Here is a 22,955-nt window from a genome sequence, read left to right on the forward strand (position 1 = left end):
CAGTGGTGAGGAGTGTGCTATATATATCATCTGCGATAATATCATATTTTTTGTTTTAATGATGTGCGCGCTTATAGTGCGTTCTTTCACTGTGTGATTCAGTCTCCTAAAATGCATTTAGAATGATCACAAAATTGAAGATATAGGGGCAGAAAATTCACATATTTATATAATTTCATACATTAAATCAAAATCACACAAAGAATGCCGTCTTTTCCTCCAAAAATCATCATGAATATATACATACATACATATATATATAACAGTTCAATAAACAAGTTAATTAAGAGACGTTTTAGACACCATATTGCCTTTTTTAGCTCTATTTCTAAAACAGAAAATAATTCCAAACACAGCCACCAAAGCACAGTTTTGCGTCTCTGAGCAACTTGACAGTGTTTCGTTCCTGGATGAATCAACCGTTTAAATGATTCGGTTCAATCGCAATGACTCACTTATTAACAGTGACTTGCTGACACATACTGGCCATTTTAATATCACATTTAAAGTATCTTTTGATTTTTTTAAATAATTAATTTCTTATCATTTCAAATGAGTATTCAACATTTTATGTTTTGTATATCAAAACATTATTCATGCATTTGTAACTGCAGGTTAAATGCATTCTTGTCCTGCACTAGTGTAATACATCTAAATGCCACTTCCAATGAATCTTCTGCATTTCCTCTGCATTAAAAGATGAGTTTGTTGATACTGATTTGCCTGGTAACAGCCCAAATGTTTTATTATTCTAAATAACTGATTCCTTTAATTAAAAACAACTAGTTTGAGATTAATAGACCTATCCCAGGGGTGTCAAACTCAGTTCCTGGAGGGCCGTAGCCCTGCAGAGTTTAGTTCTAACCCTGCTCCAGCACACATATCATGTAGTTTTCAAATAAACCTAAATGATTAGATTAGCTGGATCAGGTGTGTTTAATTAGGGTTATATCTAAACTGTGCAGGACTGTGGCCCTCCAGGAACTGAGTTTGACACCCTTGGCCTGTCCCATTTTTGACTCCCTCCCACTGTTAAAATGTAACTAAGTAATTTTTACTCTGAGTACATTTTAAATGAGCTACTTTTTACTTTTACTTGAGTTGATTTTTAGACTGGTACTTTTACTTGTACTTAAGTAAAATTTCATTAATGTAATGGTACTTTTACTTGAGTAGAATATTTTTGTACTCTTTCCACCTCTGCTTATTTGTTACATTTATATTATTTACATCAAGCTTTTTTATGGTATAGTGTATATTTTTATTGAAACTTCGTAATGTTTCACTTGATTATACATTTAGTCAGGAATTATAGTTCGGAAAAAGTCTAACTAGTAAAATGTTTACATTTTATCACATGACTCATAACACGTATACGCATTAATCGACTCCAGAAGGTTAATATAAAACATTAGCTTTATTGTTATGTTAGTGTTGTTAATTAACTGTTGACTTGAATTGTATTTTTTCCTATTCCATTGGCATATTGTCAAAGTGTCTAATTCTAATGTTTGGTAATATTTCTATTCATTTTCTATTATTTCTATATTGATTTATAAAAAATTAAATTGTGGCAAAACATTGAATTTGAATTAATTGATAAAATCGGGAAAATTGTCCTGTCCTAGTTGAAGTCAAGCTATAAGATTTTTGATATTTGTCTGAAATTAGCAATTAAAAACAAATTGGTTACTTCTGCATGACCAAAAATGGAAAGTTTTATTTATTTTTTTTATTTGTATTTTTTATAGAGCTCCGAGGTGTCCTTATAGGCCTCTTGTAACAAAATAAAAAAAAAATATTTATTTGGAACAATAATTAATTACAAATGTTATTTGGTATTTTATTTATTTTATTTTTTTATAATAATCAGGATGCGTTGTCAAGCCGTACTTTGACATGGTACATGTGTGCGTGCACGAGGCGCCGGCATGCACTTGAATTGCTTCCTTACATCAGTGAAAACTACTTAAAATACGCCGTCATTTATGGTAAATACATAAACTGTAAATACTACATTTAACATTGGGTTTTTGTAAAATAAAGAAGACATGTACCTCTTTCTGCCATCTTAAGTTTCCTTTTTCTTCAGCATGTTTGTGAGGAGAGTGTGCAAAAATAAATACAAACATGGCATAGGCCTATATGCTACTACTTTCCATACAGTTTTTTTTTTCTTTTGTTTTGTTCATCTGTTAATTTTTAAAGTTAATATATGTTGTGTATTTATTCCTTTTATACTGGCTATGTGAATTAATTCTGCGCAGCAGGTGTGTGATGTGAATCCTCCTGTTCTGTTGTTTATGCTGTTATTTGTGCATATAAAATGAAACCCCTGGAAAACAAATGTGTTTTTTTTAATGAGTCATATACTTATCTATACTTATCTATTCTAATTTAATTAAATTGTAATGTAACAATCTTGGTGGTTAAAACCGAAATTAACATCCTTAGCGGGTAGGTTGATGTCCATGAATCCAATGTTGGCTTTTACACATAAATTTTCTTTCTAAACCATTTATATGACAAAACTCTGTTTACGGGGATATTTTGACAATTTTGTTTTTTTTATCCACAAACTAATCTACGAGCTGGCTCTCTTTGCAGCTCTCTGGAAGTGTGCGCAGCTCAGTAAAAAGCACGCGGTAGCTACAGAAGGGTTTGCTTCATCTCGTGCTTAAAGAATGGATTAGGAGTAGGCCTGTTCGATTCCTGGCCTTAAGTGTGATAAAGTGATTACAGAATAGTTTCTATTCCCTATTAATTAGCTACTAGCTTAGGCTACAAAATATTTAATTCATGCTATATCATGTGTATAAATATGTGTATGGTAATTAAGGACTATATTAAATATATATATATATATATATATATTTTTATTATTATTTTTTTTTTTTTTCGGTATTGACAGTTATCGTCTGTAACTGAATTTTATTATCAACATCGCGATACTTGCAAGACATCGTCGATATACAATAGTATTGTCATATCGCCCAGCACCAAAGCTTTGTCACAAGTACATTTGCAATCTCCTATATATAAAACATCCCATATTATCAGGCTTTCTTTACTCAACATAATGCATAGCAGAATTAAAGTCAAAATGGGACTTTTGGTCCTGTCCACCTCTTCATCCATCCTCCCACTCAGAGTCTTTGGAGAAGAGCAGGATGAAGGATGCTTAAAAGGCTTGTGATTTATTCACTGGAGGTTGCCTAGTCACTACATATTGCCATTGCAAATTGCTGTCAATGTGAACTCCCTTTGAGTGCGTGACTCTGTTTTGTCCAGGCGCCCACAGTGACTATGGAGGGAGGCCGGCTGAAGAAATCCCAGCAGCTGGTGTCTGGCCGGGACTTTGAGACTGTGCCAGAGCCGGTATGGAGGGCGCTTTACCACTGGTATGGGGCCAACCTCAGCCTGCCCCGACCGGTACGTATGCCATCTCCCATCAGTTGTGCCACCATGGGCATTTAATGTATGCTACAATGAATGTCATTTGCTCTGGGTTTTTTGCTTTGACACACTATATTCCCGATGACGTGTCATGAGGTGCCACATGAACAGTGTCAGATATTACTAAACTTGTTTCCTGATCATAGATTTTGCTTTTCTGTTATGACCTAACACTCAGTTGGACAGTGTTGCCTCTCATTATCAAACTCATTTTCTTTACTTTGCTAGCACGATTCATATCAGATAGCCTTAAAATTATTAATAATGACGGGATGTCTTCAAATAAACAATAAAAAGGTTACATTCTGGAGGTGACTTAAAATCTTTTACTGAGATGATGCATCATGTGAAGGATGAACTAAGAAATCATTTTTCATTGATTCTTCCCCCTTAAAAAATATTCATTATAAAACATTTTTATAATTAAACAGAAGAATTACAATTTACAATTACAATTTGTAAATATGAAAAATAGCTGTTTTATTGTTTTGTTTTTTTATTATTTTAAAATATTTGTTAAATATTGTGAATAAAAATTAATTATAATTAATTATAAAACAAATAATTTAGGGTCATTGAAAGTATTATTTTATAATTTTGGCAGCACAATGTTTTTTATATATATTTATAATATAAAAAAATATATATAATATTAAAATATAATAAAATAATATAATTTTTCAGAATTTGATTTTGATTGTGGTAATAAAGTCATTTTCATGCATGAATAGTAAATCAAACTTTTTTTCATAATTAATGCAATAGAGGTTTAAAATCATTTTAAATGCAGAACGACTATGAAAAGAGCTTTTCAAATTTCAAATAATGGTCATGTGAATCTGGCGTGTTAAGTTCTCACTCAGGCAAATATAGTTTCTTTCTTAAGCAAGTGCACCATTATAGTCAAGCCCCATGCCTTCCTCATTGTGCTTTTGCTGTCTCTTCTTCCTTCAGGTCATCATGTCTATAGCCACAGATCAACCAGAGCTGGAACTTTTTCCCCGCTACCTTCTATTCCTGCGTCAGCAACCGGCCACACGCAGCCCTCAGTCTAACATCTGGGTCAATATGGGTATGAGCAGCCTGCGAATGTTCCCTCCACATATACCCCGAGGTAATGTAAGCCTGCAGCAAGAGAGAGGCTCCCTCTTCCGCCTTGACAACCTACTCTAATCTCCTAAAACACCCAGCTCGGTCTTACCAAAATGACCTGCCTGGATTACTAAAGAGCCAAATCCTGATGCCAACACCTCAAGTCATCATCTGAGTCAAAAAACGATAATGTGACTCCATGACAGCTAACTATAAATCCTTGTTGAATACATACAAAAATACATCAGAATCTTTAAGTTTGTGAAACATAAAAACACATGTTAGTGATTGACCTAATAGCAGGCTTCCTTATTGTTGCACCTTGAAGGTGGGTAGGCAATAATCTAATTTGTCATGGCTTTGTCAGGCTCAGATGACTATTTGGTGTGGGTAAAGATGGGCGCTCTCTGATCCTGTAATTGTTTGCTTTGCTGTCTTAAAAATATATATATATATTTTTGGTCTCCTATGAAATCAATAATTGATGTACAAATCTTAAATGTATTTTTTTTTTTTTTTTTTTTTTACAAGATTGGACTAATTCGGCTTGATTTTTATTTAAATCACCCAGACTAATGAATTGATGAATGATCCCTTTGAAAATGACCTTGAAAATTAGCAGCCCTTTCTTGCTGCTACCTTACAACTAATCATCATTCTGTTGATCAGGTATTGGGGCTGTGTGCGTGTGCGTGTGCGTGTGCGTGTGCGTGTGCGTGTGCGTGTGCGTGTGCGTGTGTGTGTGTGTGTGTGTGTGTGTGTGTGGTATATATTTATATATATCTGTGTGTTCATTGTGACAGGTTGATTTAATAGCATGCATGTTAGGATGTATGGATTGGCTGAAACTTTACATTTCTCATTACTGCATTAAAACAAAATCATAAAAGTTTTACTTGACTAACTTAGCACAGTCGGTTAAATTAAGTTTACATTCTCAGTGACTTAAAGTTCGTTTTTTAATATATTACAACACAGCAGGGTGGAAAAGCTCAAAAGGGTTGTATTTAAATATTTTATTGCATGTGACAAAGAGAATGCTAAAGGCTGCTTCATTCCCCACTCAGGAAACGTTCCTTCTCCGAATCCCCCTCTGAAGCGAGTTCTGGCATACACAGGCTGTTTCAGCAGGATGGGCACCATTAAAGACATTCATGATTACCTGTCCCAGAGGTTACGCATCAAAGAAGAGGACATGCGCCTCTGGCTCTACAACAGTGAGGTGGGGACCTCCTTAACAGATACTGAAGAACATCAAACTCTGATCAAAGACATTCATATGCAAATCTCCCCTCATTATAAAGAGACCAATGTCACCTCACAGCATTGAACTGGGAGGAAATGCTACAAAATGCTCATTCCTGTGTTCACATAATATACGTAATATATTTTCAAAAGTTATTTATTCCTAATAGATCTAAAACTACAAGCCACAAAACTCACATTTTAATTGAGGTCTTAAATAAATCATGATACATGCAATATATTTAATACTAATATTGGCTAATTGTCTTTTTATCAGAATTACCTCACTCTCCTGGACGATGAAGATCACACTTTAGAAAGTTTGAAAATTCTAGACGAACAGCACTTAGTCATTGAGGGTATGTCTGTGACATTTATCTCTCTTAATTAAAAATTTATCTCATTTCACATTTGCTGAGCTGTGTGGATTAAACTGCAAAGCATGCTTGGCTGTACTGATAGAAAAGGAAAAATGATTAATATGTCTTTCCCTCTCTCCAGTTCGAAACAAAGATATGAGCTGGCCAGAGGAAATGTCTTTCATCGCAAACAGCAGCAAAATCGACAGACACAAAGGTAATGTCAGAGGTCATGGTAAGTGTTTGAAAAATCAATGCATATTGGAGGATGGCCAAGCCATCTACAAATGTCAAAATGTTTATCTGAATATGACCTTGCCTAGATGGCACTACAGTGCAGTTCTTTAGGCCGGTTTCTTTTATCAAAGCACATATCAAGAAGATTATTAACACAGGGCTGCAAGCAGCAAAAGTCCAAGAAGCAATTACATAAAGCAATATATAAATCATATCAAGACAGACATCAGCTGTGACATTTAAAGACTCCCAATGTTGCCATCAAACTCTATGAAATACTGAGTAAATGGACTTTCTTGGAGATAGTACTCAAGTTGTTGTTATCCCAGAGTAGTCTAAATTGAATAAAACCTTCAGTCTATTATAATTGTGTATAAATGTTGCTATTTCTCTTGCAGTTCCTACCGAGAAAGGTGCCACAGGTTTGAGTAACCTGGGAAACACATGCTTCATGAACTCCAGTATTCAGTGTGTAAGCAATACCAAGTCCCTCACGGAGTACTTTATCTCAGGGCGACACCTTTATGAGCTTAACAGGTATGGAGACATGGTCAGTGCCGTTTTTAATGTGTAGTCACATTTGCCATTGCTTATTACAATTTTGTGGGTGAAATCCAGTCATTTCAACTGGGATCTGCACAGTCGGGAGTTTTGTGCGGGGCTAAGAAGCTGCTTACGTTTGAGCTGGTCACGCTATGTTGGTCAGCTGAAAACTGATTGGTTTGAAAGTGGCTTCTGTGATATCTGCCATACCTCTTGACCAAGGAGCTGTCTTGCCTTGACAGAACCAATCCAATAGGAATGCGTGGTCACATGGCCAAATGCTATGGTGATTTGGTACAGGAACTCTGGAGCGGCACACAGAAGAACGTTGCACCTCTGAAACTCAGAGTGAGTTTTTTCTTTATAATCTTGAGCATCAAACCCAAATGTTTCCATTAAAATTCTTATGCCATTTTCTTGAAAACATTTGTGTAGTGGACGATAGCAAAGTATGCACCAAGATTCAACGGCTTCCAGCAGCAAGACTCCCAGGAGCTTTTGGCCTTCCTGTTGGATGGGCTTCACGAAGACTTGAATCGTGTGCATGAGAAGCCATACGTGGAGCTCAAGGACAGCGATGGACGACCAGATCATGAAGTTGCCACAGAGGTCAGTGTCAGACTACTGTTTTTTTTAGCCCCTGGCAGGCTCAACACATCAGCTAAGCACTCCTACGTGTTTCTAATTGCAGGCCTGGGAAAACCATTTGAGGAGAAATCGTTCTATCGTGGTCGACCTCTTCCATGGGCAGCTCAGGTCCCAGGTGAAGTGCAAGACCTGTGGCCATATCAGTGCCCGCTTTGACCCCTTTAACTTCTTGTCACTGCCGCTTCCCATGGACAGCTCCATGCACTTAGAAATCACAGGTGAAGCCAAGCAGAGAGAAAACATAAACATTTCAGATACGCCAGACCATCAGCAGATACTCCAGTCTTACATAAAAGCTTTTTTGACTTGCAGTTATCAAACTTGACGGCTCCACTCCTGTGCGGTACGGGCTCCGTCTCAACATGGATGAGAAGTACATGGGCCTGAAGAAACATCTGAGTGAGCTGTGCAGCCTGAAACCTGAGCAGATTCTACTGGCTGAGGTTCACACATCCAACATCAAGGTCTGCTCAACTCTCCAAATCAGAGACTGTTGTTGATGCAATCCATGTTGCCTGGCTTTTAAACAAATGCTTGTCTTTGGTCTAGAATTTTCCTCAAGACAACCAAAAGGTGCGACACTCTGTGAATGGCTTTCTCTGTGCATTTGAGATCCCTGTGCCTGGCTCACCCACCTCAGTCACCTCCCCAATGATAACAGGTAACAAAGATTGATTGCATCTCTCTTTTTCCTTAAAGGAATAGTTCACCAAAAAATGAAAATTTGCTGAAAATGTACTCACCAGCAGGCAGTCCACCATGTAGATGAGTTTGTATCTTTATCAAAATTTAGCATTACATCACCAATGGATCCTCTGCAGTGAATGGGAGCTGTCAAAATGAGAGTCCAAATAGCTGATAAAAACATCACAGTAATACACAGGTAATTCACACGACTCTAGTCCATCAATTAATGTCTTCTGAAGTTAAAAGCTGCACCCATTCACTGCAAAGGATCCATTGGTGATGTAAAGTGATGTAATGCTGAATTTTTCCAAATCTGATCAGACGAAGAAACAAACTCATCTACATCTTAGATGGCCTGAGGTTGAGTAAATAATATGCTAATTTTTTTTTTTTTTAAGAACTATTTCTTTAAAAGTGAAGTTTTGCTTTGTCATTGACCCAAAAACGTCTATTTTAGAAAAACCACCTATGGCCAATGGGACAGCAGGGAACAATAACATTGGAAAGACTGGCCTGATTCCTAATGGCATGCCCAGCACAGTGGTCCCCTGCACCCCAGAGAAGCCACTTGCCAATGGTATTCCTAATGGCTTTGCCGTGCCCGTGCAAGACTGGGCACTTATTGGCTACATCATTGCCATGCACAGAAAGATGGTGAGGATTTACTGATATATTCACTGTTAGACTTCACATGATGGTCAAAAGCATCCTAAGTGGAAGGTCTGTCCCCTCAGATGCGCACAGAGCTGTACTTCCTGTCCTCTCAGAAGAACAGGCCCAGTCTGTTTGGTATGCCACTGATTGTGCCTTGCACCGTTCACACGAGTAAGAGGGACCTGTATGATGCCGTGTGGATCCAGGTTTCCAGACTTGCTAGCCCTCTGCCTCCACAGGAAGCCAGCAACCATGCTCAAGACTGGTCAGTGGCATCTGCAGCTCACAAGGATTATCTTGATGAATTTTTTTCTTGTTTTTTGCCACAGGTTTAAATTACAGTACAATTCACAAATTTATGGTCAGCAAGATTTTTTTTTACGTTTTTTGAAAGGATTCTTTTGTGATCACCAAGGCTGCATTTATTTGATCAAAAATACAGTAAAACAGTAATATTGTAAAAAAAAATTGCAATCTAAAATAACTGTTACTATTTTAATTTATTTTTGTCATTTGCAATTTATTCCTTTGATGTCAAAGCTGAATTTTCAGCAGCCATTACTCCATTCTTCCAGTCACATCATCCTTAAGAAATCATTCTAAATCTCTATGGCAGGGGTCAAGTAAGTTTGGCATTTGGCCAAAATAATATTGCCAGAACATAGTCAAAGGATAATTTCAGAAATGTATTGATTGAAAATGCAACTACAATTGCCTGTGACAGACTGTTACAGTGTCTTTTGTAACTGGTAGTGAGCTGTTACTCTGTGTTAAATCCTGTAGGTACACAGTCATTAACAAAGAGCCACATTTGTGTGGTGGTGTGTATATATATATATATATATATATATATATATAGACCCTGTTCAGGCTATATTGTGGAGATGTGCTCGGATACATAATCAGGAAAGTTATGCATTCATCTCCTCCTGTGCAGTTTTTACAAGCTCAGAAAACTCAAAGAATATGAATGATTATTATTATTATTATTATTATTCAATGATGGGAAATGTAATTTTGGAGCTTCTTGTATGGATGTATATGTATGGAGCTTCTTCATTAGCAGAACACAATGCGTGCGCACACACACACACACACACACACACACACACAGTCATTGGGCTTCCATGTTTTATGTGGAAATTCCATAGATTTAATGATTTTTATTCTGTACAAACTGTAAATTGTATCCCCTATCCATAAACCTACACCTCACAGAAAACTTTCTGCTATTTTAGATTTTCAATAAAAAATAAATATTCTATATGATTTATAAGCTGTTTTCCTAATGGGGACCAAAAATGGCCCCCACAAGGAAAAATGTACTGGTATCACTGTCCTTGTGGAGTTCCCATCAGTGTTGGGTAGACGGCAGAAAGTGCACAGTTTGTTTAGTTTATTTTGCAAAAGCACAATGTTTTGTTGTTATTGTACACAAATAAAAGTAGGTCCTATTACTTATTTTTTGGTCCTATTACCATTTGCAGAAATACACCGCTCCCGGTAAGAAACAACCAATCAGAGCTGCAGTCCGTAACTTTTTTTGTTCAAAATTTACAAAATGTATATAATAAGCAAGTACACCATGAATCCATTTTCCAAACCGTGTTTTTAACCTGTCCTGAATCACTGGGGTACACCTATAAATTAGTGTTTATATTCTGACTATTTTAGATTGGTACCGCGGCGGAGTAACCCGGTACCTTTGTGATTCTTCATAGACATAAACAGAGAGAAGTAACTCCGGCTACAATGTTCTTCCGCAAGACGCAAGCAGTTCTGTGTATTAACTGCTAGAGCGTCAAAAGTTACGGACTGCAGCTTTAAGGTTTCACTGTGAATCAGGAAAAACTGAAAGTGAATGTGCTGGCACGCAGAGGGTTAAAGGCGCTGCATTCAATTTTATCTTTAGACGGTAAATATAGATTTCAAATTCAATATTGATTTAATTAAATTATTCATTAATTAATAATTAAATGATTTACTGTATGTAACGCAAGTACTTTATAAGTAACTGTAATTAAATTACCTATAAATGAGCATTAATCCCTTACTTTACTTTTTCAGTTGATAAGTCATTTAAATACTTAGTAACGCGTTACACCCAACACTGGTCCCCATATTGTATGAAAGAGATGGGCAACTTCAGTCCTGAAGGCCACTGTCCTACAGATTTTAGGTCCAACCTTGATCAAACAGACCTGCCGGTAGCTTTCTAATGATCTTAAAGACATTGATTAGCTTGTTCAGATGTGTTTGATTAGGGTTTAAACTAAACTCTGCAGGACAGTGGCTCTCCAGGACTGAAGTTGCCCATCCCTGATGTAGGGGATACACACACACACACACACACACACACACTCTCTCTCTCTCTCTCTCGCTTATATTGCATGCTTCCATATTCCACTTACATAGAAAAACCTTGGTGTTTCAGAACCGTCATAGCACAGTTTTGCCCTAAAGCAACAAACCAATATCTGGTTCAGGGGTGGTGGGTGGTTTGGAGACTTAATTTATTATGGATTTGTTATCAGGATCCCCCAAGCTCCCAAAAAATTGGATTACATTTTTTTTTCACCCAAAATAAAAATTCATTCCTTAGAGGGCTAATATTCAGATTTGGTGCTCAAGAAACATTTATTATTATTAGTGTTGAAATAGTTTTGCTGAGTAATTTTTTTGCAGAAAGCATTATACCTTTTTCAAGATTCTTTGATGAATGGAAAATTCAATAGAAATTCAAATATACAAACAGAGTTGTTACAAAATATTGTCATTTTTGATCAATATAATGTGTCCATGCTGAATAAAAGTATTAATTTATTTTAAAAATTGAAACCAACCTTTGCTTGGTTCATTTCTCTTGGTTCATGTCAAATTAATTTTGATAAATAAGTCGCACCTGACTGTAAGTCGCAGGACCAGTCATTCCCGAATCCCATCCCAATCAAAAAGCCCTGTAAATCATCAGGTGACAAATAAATGTCTGAGACCACTAGTGGAATTCCTTCTATTTAGCATTTTTGTAATGTAATACAAATCATTACAAATTTAAATAATTGAAAATGTAAGTTTTCCTAGCTCATTTCAAAAAGTGATCTAGGTGAATAGGAAATAGTCCAGAATCTTAAATATTTCTTATTCATTTTACATCAAAACTTTTCTTTTGTCCAAAATGTGTAAGTAAACTTGTTAAAATGTATTAAAACTGTTAACTTTTTTTAAAAATCCCAGATTTTCAATGTGGTGTCTCTACATGAGGTCCTTACTCAGTTATGTTCCTTATCAGTTATTTGACATGTCATACTCTCTTCCAGTGATGACAGTATGGGCTACCAGTACCCCTTCACACTGCGGGTGGTGCAGAAAGATGGTAATTCCTGTGCTTGGTGTCCCTGGTACAGGTAAGCCATTTAGGTTCAGTGGTTGTGAATGCACATGTCTCACAATGCAGTTTGGGTTGTCATGACTGACAAGGTATGTCGGTGACTTTGCCAGGTTCTGCAGAGGCTGCACAGTGGACTGTAGTGAAGACAGAGCGTCACTGGGGAATGCCTACATTGCTGTAGACTGGGACCCCACTGCCCTGCACCTTCGTTATCAGACCTCTCAGGAAAGGGTGAGTGCTATAAGGATACTGTAAGAGTGCTTTAAGTATTTGAACTTCTGTTCAAGTTTTGTCCCTGTGTGAAGGTCGAAGTCTTTATGTTACTGGATTCAGTCTGACGATGCACTGCAGGACTTGAAATATCCCTTAAGCCCAGGACACACTGAGCTGATGGTTGGCCGTCGGCCAATCTCGGGTGGTTTTTGAGTGTTGGTTGGCTTTAGTTTTGTTAAGTGTGTTCCGCACAGTTGGTTCTAGTTAGATGCTGTCAGCTGTTTTTCGGCCAATTCTGCATGTCAAATTGGCAGCGGAGCTTGTCGGTGAGAAAGAGAACTCTGATTGGCTATTCAACTTAGCGAATTAGTGCACAAGAAAATTGGAACTGACAAAAGCAAACCATTGACAGAGAAAAGAGGGAATGCACAGACTCTTGATGCCTTTATATAATTTTCTTTCTTTATCCACAAGACAACAACCAATGGCTGTCAATACCAGTGCTATTTGCAGCTCAGCAGACATGAAAATAGCTACACAAATCCATTAATAATGAGTGCAGCTGGTGTAAACAATAGTAAAAGCGTGGCTTGCTTTGTATATCCACAGTTCTATCACTTCTGGTTTCTCTGTTTGAACGCTGAATACAGACTGCTGCCACCTGCTGGTGTGGAAGAGTTAAGTTCTTTCGCGCAAGGGCAGAGCGTACATGCTAGTTGGCCATCGGCTGTAGTCTGTCCAGTGTGTTCTAGTGCATTTTTTATTTTACAGTGGGGTAATTGTATTGCAGTAGCACAAGATAGCTTGATTTCAAACTTTTAATTGAAAATTAAATTAAAAATTGCAAGTAAGCAGTCTCCCTTAAATAATAAGGACACAAATTAAATAAATTGTTTTTTAGTTTTTCAGGTAGGTCTATATATGTCCTATACATATATATGACTATATATGTCCAGACCTCTTAGTGTTTATGAGCAGTTATAATTTCATTATGTTAATGTGTGTTGGGTAATTAATTGCTAATGTTTCTGTGGGCAGATAGTGGAAGAGCATCCCAGCGTTGAGCAGAGTCGGCGCGCTCAGGCAGAGCCCATCAGTCTGGACAGCTGTCTGAAAGCCTTCACCAGTGAAGAAGAGCTGGGAGAGGATGAGCTGTATTACTGCTCCAAGTGTAAGACCCACCGCCTGGCCACCAAGAAGCTGGACCTCTGGAGGCTGCCTCCCGTACTGGTCAGAAACACAAATTATTTCCATTTTCTCTTTTTCTGTAGGAATAAAACTGCATGTCTCTTAAACTTGAATTATTATGCATCATTGCAAGTTGCCCTTTGTAATATGTGGTTGAAATATTTTTTTGTTGTATAATTTTTCAGATTGTTCATTTGAAACGCTTCCAGTTTGTCAACGGTCGCTGGATTAAGTCTCAGAAGATTGTGAAGTTTCCACGTGAGAGCTTTGACCCCAGTGCGTTCCTGGCCCCACGGGAGGTGGCTCAAAGCATGGGCAGCCTACAGAGCCTGCAGAGCGAATCCCTGGTAGAGGAGCTCCAGCGGCTGGAGAGAGGAGACTCTTCTGTGTCCTCCATCTCCACTACTACAGTGGCCAGTCCTCCCACTTCTGGAAAAGGTCGGTTTCTCTCTCTCTTTTCTCTTTCTGCAGACCTTTTGAATCATGAGACATGAGATTCTTTAATAATTGCATTTTTGTTTCAGGCACCCCGTGCTCCATCAGGAGGGTGGGCAGCCCACTGAGCAAAAACAGCAGCCCTGGCAGCAGCCCCAGGAATACAGGGCGAAAACAGGGACGTCTGCGTCTTCCCCAGCTGGGCAGTCGACATCGACTCTGCAACAGCAAAGAAAACTTGGATGCCTGTAGCAGCAGCAAGGAGAGCGAGACCGAGTTGGAGCAGGGCACAGTGATGGATGGGGAGAATCAGATGCCATCTGATGCAAATGCACAAGACACCTGGTCACTGGATGCCTCAAGCAATGACTGCGATGTCATCATGGTGAATGGATTGGGACAAGAGAGCAGTCAAAGTAACGGACACTCGGACGTCAGTTCAGACCTGGACACCCCTCACCAAAGAAATGACATCTGCCTGGAGCCCCTGTACAATCTATATGCAATCTCAGTAAGTGATTCTTGTCTACGTTTCATTGTGCTTTGATTGCTTTTGCAAACAGCTTTTTTGACACTGTGATTATTGTTTTTCTTTCAGTGTCATTCAGGAATAATGGGAGGGGGGCACTATGTGACCTATGCCAAAAACCCCAATGAAAAATGGTACTGTTACAACGACAGTAGCTGCAAGGTAAGATCTCAACTCTTTTTATTCTTTCACATCTCATTTGTTTCCATTATTTAGCATTCTTATTGCACAGAGATAAAACATATCTACAAAAATAGAAAATGTTTCAACGAAGTAGAGATATCAAAACGATCAGTACTTTGTTCTTAAATGAATACTAAAATTAACAAATTGAGCTCTACAACCTTTCTGCAGTATCTGTCGTAGTAATTACCAGCTGAATTCGGAAAGCTCAACATTAAATCTGTGGTGTCAACACTGGATTCGTATTCCTGAAATTTCCCTTGCACTGGTGTTGACTACTGAAACTCATAAAAATTTTTATTAGTGTTGAATACTGAAAAATAAAATTAATAAAATAAGATTTAAAAAAAACTATGTTTCCAGTATAAGTACTGTGGTGATTACATTGAAATTTATATTCTTAACATTTCTCTTGCCTTGGTGTTGACTAGAAGTCTGGTTGCGTGACAACACTAGAAGTATTGCGCAACAACTAAAACAAACTGTTTCTTGTGGTCTTCAGGAAGTTCACTCGGATGAGATTGACACAGATTCGGCCTACATCCTGTTCTATGAGCAACAGGGAGTGGACTACTCACAGTTTCTGCCAAAAACAGAGGGCAAAAAGATGGCAGACACCACTAGCATGGACGAAGACTTTGAATCTGACTACAAGAAGTACTGTGTGCTGCAGTGATGCCACGCTCTTCCACATCAAAGACACTGGGGCTGTCAGTATGCCAGTGCAATGAGAAGTGAAACGGCTACGTCGCCCCAGAGGACCATCATTTGTGAAAGCACAAAATATCAGTTAGCCGACAGGCACAAGACCGCTGCTGACTGCGCTTTCAGAATAGAGGTACCTGACACTTCAGATACACGAGGGAGAGACTGAATGAGTGAATCACAGAGAACTGTAGCGATCATGTGATTGTTGCCAAGCAAACAAATAACTGTTAGCCAGTCCCTTGATATCACCATTACCAGACAGACAAAACTGCTCTTTCACGTGCCAGCCCATACAGGTGAATCCAGAAATCATGTAACAAGAGCTTATGCTTCTGTTGCTAATATTCAGAATGCTACTTGACAGAACAGGTTAAGTAGGAAATCAACAGTGAAGATGGCATTGGTCTAAATTAGAGCGGTTTCTCTAAAGCTTTTGTTGGCTTAGTTTTGTCAAAGTAGATTGTTTTTTTTTTCTTCAGTAAGTTCCATACACTACCTCACATCTTTCGCAGTTTGCCAACTGATCAGAAAATCAGAGTGACAGTATTCTATCACCTGAGGGCAGTTAAAATTACTTCTACTTTATATACCAAATTCACTTTTGACTTTAGTAGAACGTTTCTACTAATTAATAAAATATCCTCCCAATCCTCCACTGCCAAATTATGCACATACTATTTTTGTTGATTTTAGTTCTAAATCTCAAGATGGTTACTTTCAGGTTTCATTTTTCTTTAGAATAGTTAATGTATTACTCTCCTTATTATTTTTTTTCTTTTTATAGATTTCTTTTTATCAGTTTTTTAAATGCAATTGTTCACTTTAATGAAACGCATTCACTTACAGCTTTAGTCTCAGCTGTCTGATCAAACCACAAATACGCAGCTTTTTACACGTTTTCCTGTTACAACTGTATTTTTTTGCTTCGCAAAATACTGTTGACCACAGAAACAACCAGATGCATATCTAAACAATGTTTTCTTACCAGAGAGACTCTGCTTGTCCAAGCCAAAGTGTTCAACTGGTCATGTTCATAGTTTACGGGAAGCATTGCATACTGTTAGATGAGAGCATAAGAGGTTTGTTGTGTGAACAGTATTATCAGCAGAGAGAAATATTTCACAACCTTTGCTTTTAGAAAACAGCATTCTTCTCACTAAGCTGCTGACCGTTCTGGACGTCTGTGTCGGAGGGTGTTCCAGGTTATTAGTAGCATTTCTTAAGTGACTCTTTATAAGAGATCCCATATTAATTACCACTGTGAAAAGATGAATGAAATATTGAAAGGCTCTTATTTTGCAGCAACTCATCAACCGAATGAGCTCCTCCTGTGAGAGTGCGTTAAACCCTTGGAAATCATCGGGAATCATTCGCATTTTGCAGCTGTACTTCTCCGATTTCCATGTCATGGATATTCAAACTAAATTTGCCTTGAAAAGAAAGGTTTATGCCTGTTGAAAAAAGAAATGTTTGTGAAATAAACACAGCTGTATTACTGTAAGGCCATTATTAATCATCATAAAGAGTAATGCAAATATGATGTATGGACTGTAAACATTTTTTAGGTATTTTAATGTTAAAATAAAAATAGATATCCAACATACAAAATCAAAATATAATTACACTGTTCTCTTGGCCTTTTGCGCAATTACAATTACAGTAACAAATGTTTCTGAAACCACAGACACATTTTAAATATTCACTAATAAAAAATATTTTATATAGGGATAATTTATTAAAATGGCAAAATGATCTCTTTTCAAGTAGTGCAATGAACTACTGATGTGTGTCTTTGTCCATGTTGTTAGTCCTAATTACGTTAAATTAACTTTGATGAACTGCTAGAGATGTATTAATTTAATGAACTTTATTTTGTAAAAAAAATTGGCATTGCACTGACAAATGTACAGAAATGTTTTGTAAATACGCCAATGAAAATGATGTATTTGAAAATGAACTGTGCAAATGTACTTGTAGTTGTATATGGAGTGATACTGTTGATCTGTAACAGTTATTCAAGAAACAAATTAAATGCAGCCAAATGCAAGTTCTTCTCATCTGTGTTTATTTGCTGGTGAATGATGTGAGGTGTTTCTTCCAGCAGCAAAGAGGAAACCACACACGTCCCTCTCTGTAGGGGTCTATAGACTCCATTGCCATCAGTCAGACCTACTTCCTTGAATTCAAGCCACATTTGACATTTAAACTAACCTTTTGTAGGACTCTTCCACTTGCCTGACACAATATTTTCCTGCAAGACTATTTCCCTTGAATGAAATATACAAATTAAGCTACTGAGAATCGCCTCAATACCTTTTCGCACATTGTGGTTTGAACAGTTTCACACTTTATAAATTGAGACTAGCATGCTGTAGTCAGGATGTGTGTCGACCTGCATGCTGTGCTACTTATAGAATTCTGCTCTAAACCACAGGCAATGAAGAACTGTGGCGTATTGTTCAGAAGAGCACCTTAGCCTCAGTGGTCTTCATGCATGCTCGCACAGTATTGTCTTATGCAGAAGAAGGTTAGACAATGGGGTGCATTGCATAATGAGTTCAACCTGGGGACCTGCTATTTTAATCGTCTTTTCTACAAGGTGACAAAACGTTTTTAACACGTTTGCTTCTCATGTCTTGCATTTGAACATATAACGTTGCCTGGCTGACATTCAAGGTATTTTCAAAATATTTAATTTCATTTAAAATTAATAATAATTTTTTTGCGTCTTTCTTCTTTTCAGTTCCGATGAAACATCTCGCTCAGATTTTTTAAAAACATGTGATGCTTTTGGTGTTATTATGACAAATAACAGTTCACCTCCTTTTAATAAGATCAGTAAGTTTTTTTTTTTTCAATGGCTACTATATGTATGTGTGTGTCTATATATATTTTATTTATATATATGCGTGTGTGTGTGTGTGTGTTTGCATACATTTTTCTGCTTTTATCGAATTAGGTGACAAATACAGGCTTCTCCGTGTATTTATTTTTATTTTTTTTATTAAACTGAATAAATGGACTGTATGAAACTGGACTGTAGTTTATTTAACTTTGATGGCCATCACATAAATCTTCTTTTTCTCCTTTTACAGACATTGATTTCGGACACACAATTCTAATCTGCATCTATGCTGTTACCATGTTCTTCATGATTGTACTCGGATGCCTTTGCCTAAACAAGTATATAACATATTTTTATTATTATTAATTTAAACAAACCTTTTAAAGTTTTAATCTAATAATAGTTCTTAATATTAATTTAAATATTAAAGTTTATATATATATATATAACTTTAATATGTCTGTGTGTGTGTGTCTGTGTGTATAATAGCACACTACCATTAAAATGACCATTTACAGTTTCTAAATAATTATTGCAGTAATATTTATAATAACAAAAAACAAAGTAACAGATTTCAAAATGTTGTTTCTGTTTCACTCCTCAGGTATCGGTCAATGAAGAAGACCATACGGGAGCTGAGGCAAAGGAGGCCGGCTGTGATCCCCCAGGTACCTTCCCAAGATTCTCCCCCAACATCTCCTGATGTCCTGAAAATTCCTGAACTACCGGATCGTACTAAAGAGGACCCTTTACAGAGACAAACTAAATTGAGCTCCAGATTTCCCTGGAAGCCTCCACTACAGGTTTACTATTATCTTTATTTTCTCTTTGTTTTTTTATTTTAAACATTTAACTAGATAACTGAATTAAACATTTGTTGATGTGTTTTATAAATGTATATTAAATCCATCACAACTATGAAATGTAATTGACTAACTGTATAATGCTCCTACAATGTAACATAAAGAAATTATCTTTAGGTTCCTCGGTTCACAAAAGGAGACCTGAGCCTTATTCAGCTCATAAAGGCGGGTAGAGAAGGAGTCTTCTACAAAGCAAGGATCATAAGGGGGACATGTAATGGCCATTCACTGGTCACTTGTAAAATTGGAAAAGAAGGTTGAAAACTACATGCAAAAATATTTCTGTTACTTCTTATATTTCTAGTTATTTTTTGTACCAAAATGCATGCATGTCTCCATAATGATCCAGCAGTTGTTCAGATCTGCTGTTGTTTTGCAGGTATCACCTCAAAGCAGATGGAAAATGAGGTGTCCATTATGAAAAAGCTGGTTTATCATAAAAATGTGATGCAGCTGCTGGACTGGAATACAGTGGAACGTAAGACAGGCTGCTGCACTTCAGTATTATTTGACTCTAATAAACCTTAAATGGATCCTTGCAGCTAGACGGTACAATATAGACTAGATCTTGCCTGTGCAAAACTCACTGACATAGTCTTAGAGTGTTGTGATGGATGCCAGGGCATCGCTGAGATCTTCTGATTGGTTTAAGCATGTTGCTTTGTGGTTGCTAGGGTGCTTAAGTTGGTTTCTACGTCGTTGCCTACTGGTTCAAGTCAAAAGATCTCGCCCCTGAGTCTCCGTGATAATCTCATCCCAAAATATGGCCCAGCACAACATGCGGACAAAAATATATTTTTTTTCATGGCACAAAGTCCTACAAATGAAGAATTCAAAGCCACAATTTACTAAAACAAGGAAATTAATTCTTAATTTGTGGTCATGATTTACTAAAACAAGGGAAATTAATTCTTAATTTGTGGTCACGATTTACTAAAACGTGGGAAAGCATTCTTAATTTGTGGCCACAATTTATTAAATTGAGGGAACGTTTTCTAAATTTGGTATCACAATTTACTAAAACAAGGGAAGGAATTATTAATTTGTGGCCACAATTTACTAAAATGAGGTAACAAATTCTTAATTTGGTATCACAATTTGCTAAAACGTGGGAAGGAATTCTTAATTTGTGGCCACAATTTATTAAAACGAGGGAACGTTTTCTTAATTTGGTATTACAATTTACTAAAACGAGGGAAGGAATTATTAATTTGTGGCCACAATTTATTAAAATGTGGGAACGAATTCTTAATTTGTGGCCATAATTTATTAAAATGAGGGAACGTTTTCTTAATTTGGTATTACAATTTACTAAAACGAGGGAAGGAATTATTAATTTGTGGCCACAATTTATTAAAACGAGGGAACTAATTCTTAATTTGTGGCCATAATTTATTAAAATGAGGGAACGTTTTCTTAATTTGGTATTACAATTTACTAAAACGAGGGAAGGAATTATTAATTTGTGGCCACAATTTATTAAAATGTGGGAACGAATTCTTAATTTGTGGCCATAATTTATTAAAATGAGGGAAAGTTTTCTTAATTTGGTATCACAATTTACTAAAACGAGGGAAGGAATTATTAATTTGTGGCCACAATTTATTAAAATGAGGTAACAAATTCTTAATTTGGTATCACAATTTACTAAAACGAGGGAAGGAGTTATTAATTTGTGGCCACAATTTACTAAAACGAGGGAATGAATTCTTAATTTGATATCACAATTTACTAAAACGTGGGAACTAATTCTTAATTTGTGGCCACAATTTACTAAAACTATGTAATTAGTAATTCATTTGTGCCCACAGATAACAATGTGAATGAATCCTTAACTTGTGACCAGGAATTACTAAAACGAGAACAAATTCTTAAATCATGGTTATGACTTAACTAAAACAAGGGAACAATATAAATTAATGAATCCATTTGTACTTGAAAGTTGCAATGTAACAAGCATTCCCTCTCCAATTCTACTGTTATTATTTATTTATCATTCATTCAAGAAAATTTGTACTAAACTTGTACTAAAATAATGTAGTTGTTTCCACCTTGTGACCAAAACAGTGTCTTGTTTCCTCAGAGCCGTATATGCTGCTCATGGAGTTCATAAGTTGCGGAACCCTCCGCAGTTTTGTTCAGAAACACAAAGATGAACTGATTGCTGACCCTGAACTGCAGAGCCAGTTCACCATCGCGTCCTACCACATCGCCCTGGCCATGGAGCACTTACACTCCAAAATGGTATCACCATCTGCCACAAACATAAAACAGCTGTTCTGTTAAACAAACAGAGTCATATTTACACTATAAACATAAATGGAAAGAATGATTTCAAATGCTTCCTGCATATTATTCAGGTGGTGCACAGTAACCTTGCTTTAAGGAACATTCTGGTGAGCCAATTCCCATGGGAGGTGAAGGTAGCAGAGTTTGGCCTGGCCAGAGACTTGACCCGTATGAGGAGCAGACACAGCAGCAGAAAAAAACAATACAAGGTGAACAAATCGCACCAGTTCGTCCCCACATCCTCATAGCTCATTGCTCAATGATATGAATGTGATCTCATAGGAGCGTGTGCCGCTGCGCTGGTATCCTCCAGAATACTTCAGGAACAACTACTACAGCTTTAAGGGAGATGTCTGGGCATTTGGCATTTTGCTGTGGGAAATGCAGACATTCGGTAAGAAATGTCTGAGATATTTGATTAATTTTGTTAAATATTTTTGAAGAATAAATAACAAATACTGAATTTTATATTTCACAGGCACCTTGCCGTATCCAGATCTGAACACATCTGAGCAAGTGGTGTATAGTATCTGTGCTGGTTATAGGAACACTGTACCCGATACCTGCCGTCCAGAAATGTGAGTGACAGAAGTAGTCAGAAAAAAAAGTTTTGTTTTATATTCTCACACACACACACACACACACACACACACACACAAACACACACACACACACACAAAATATTCTTTGTATTTTGTATTTCCTTTTTAAAATGTAGAGAACATGTCATGCAAGACTGCTGGTTGGATCCCTACACATCTAGACCTGCATTTACACACATTGTCAAGATCCTGGAGAGTATCGTGGAGCGTGATGGGGTGAGTCATATTCATCCTTGATCTACTTTTTAAGCGTTACCTTTGTCCTATAGATAAGTGATAAAACATTAATATTTTGCAGGATTATGTGGACGTTGACAACCAAAGGATCATGAATGCAAAAGAAAAGTGAATTAAAAATATATATAACTTCTAACTTTTTAATTCTATGAGAATTTTGTAGCAGTTATTTCATCATTGTTCTCGTGTAACTCCTAATTGTGTGCAGGCATACTTTTTGGAAAATGTTTTTAAGGATTTATATTCTATACATGCTGCATTTGTAAAGCAGGAAGACATAACGCAACTCTAAAGACCAAATTATAGTATTCTTGATGTGCTCAATGATAATTTTCGAAACAACAATCTGAAAAAAAGTGAGTGTTCGATGTGATAAACATGCTATTATTAAAATAATAATAATTGAACAATAAAATTTTTGATATCAGTTTTCGTAATTATAATAAAATCAATAATTAATTTACAATAATAAAAATACATTGCAGTAATAAAAATACATTTTATCAGTCAACATGTAATAATGTTTACATAATTAAACAGTAATTTAATGTTAA

General features: G+C 36.7%; 2 protein-coding genes across 3 annotated transcripts in view; both read left to right on the forward strand.

Annotated features, from left to right (window-relative positions):
* The window catches only part of LOC132122734 (ubiquitin carboxyl-terminal hydrolase 32-like), a 49,408-nt gene extending 31,796 nt beyond the window's left edge, over positions 1-17,612 (forward strand). The window contains exons 15-34 of one of the 2 annotated variants that reach the window (XM_059533093.1): positions 3,292-3,432; positions 4,411-4,570; positions 5,616-5,770; positions 6,071-6,152; positions 6,295-6,369; positions 6,788-6,926; positions 7,175-7,280; positions 7,368-7,541; positions 7,624-7,798; positions 7,893-8,044; positions 8,130-8,241; positions 8,725-8,921; positions 9,002-9,186; positions 12,239-12,325; positions 12,420-12,540; positions 13,561-13,752; positions 13,896-14,148; positions 14,235-14,656; positions 14,744-14,836; positions 15,360-17,612. In XM_059533093.1, coding sequence (XP_059389076.1) covers positions 3,292-3,432; positions 4,411-4,570; positions 5,616-5,770; positions 6,071-6,152; positions 6,295-6,369; positions 6,788-6,926; positions 7,175-7,280; positions 7,368-7,541; positions 7,624-7,798; positions 7,893-8,044; positions 8,130-8,241; positions 8,725-8,921; positions 9,002-9,186; positions 12,239-12,325; positions 12,420-12,540; positions 13,561-13,752; positions 13,896-14,148; positions 14,235-14,656; positions 14,744-14,836; positions 15,360-15,533 — 3,195 coding nt within the window. In that variant the 3' untranslated portion in view covers positions 15,534-17,612. The remainder of the gene's footprint in view (positions 1-3,291; positions 3,433-4,410; positions 4,571-5,615; positions 5,771-6,070; positions 6,153-6,294; positions 6,370-6,787; positions 6,927-7,174; positions 7,281-7,367; positions 7,542-7,623; positions 7,799-7,892; positions 8,045-8,129; positions 8,242-8,724; positions 8,922-9,001; positions 9,187-12,238; positions 12,326-12,419; positions 12,541-13,560; positions 13,753-13,895; positions 14,149-14,234; positions 14,657-14,743; positions 14,837-15,359) is intronic. The other variant, XM_059533095.1, reaches the window with a different exon arrangement.
* A 126-nt stretch (positions 17,613-17,738) lies between these two features.
* LOC132122736 (fibroblast growth factor receptor homolog 1-like) lies at positions 17,739-22,871 on the forward strand. The gene is made up of 12 exons (XM_059533096.1): positions 17,739-18,164; positions 18,309-18,403; positions 18,661-18,748; positions 19,015-19,213; positions 19,391-19,529; positions 19,653-19,751; positions 21,357-21,517; positions 21,634-21,771; positions 21,845-21,956; positions 22,041-22,140; positions 22,281-22,380; positions 22,463-22,871. The coding sequence occupies exons 1-12, from the start codon at positions 18,118-18,120 to the stop codon at positions 22,511-22,513; spliced, it is 1,329 nt and encodes a 442-aa protein (XP_059389079.1). The 5' UTR covers positions 17,739-18,117; the 3' UTR covers positions 22,514-22,871.
* The last annotated feature ends 84 nt before the right edge of the window (positions 22,872-22,955 follow it).

This window comes from Carassius carassius, chromosome 41 (genome assembly GCF_963082965.1).
Source record: "Carassius carassius chromosome 41, fCarCar2.1, whole genome shotgun sequence".
Lineage (NCBI taxonomy): Eukaryota > Metazoa > Chordata > Actinopteri > Cypriniformes > Cyprinidae > Carassius > Carassius carassius.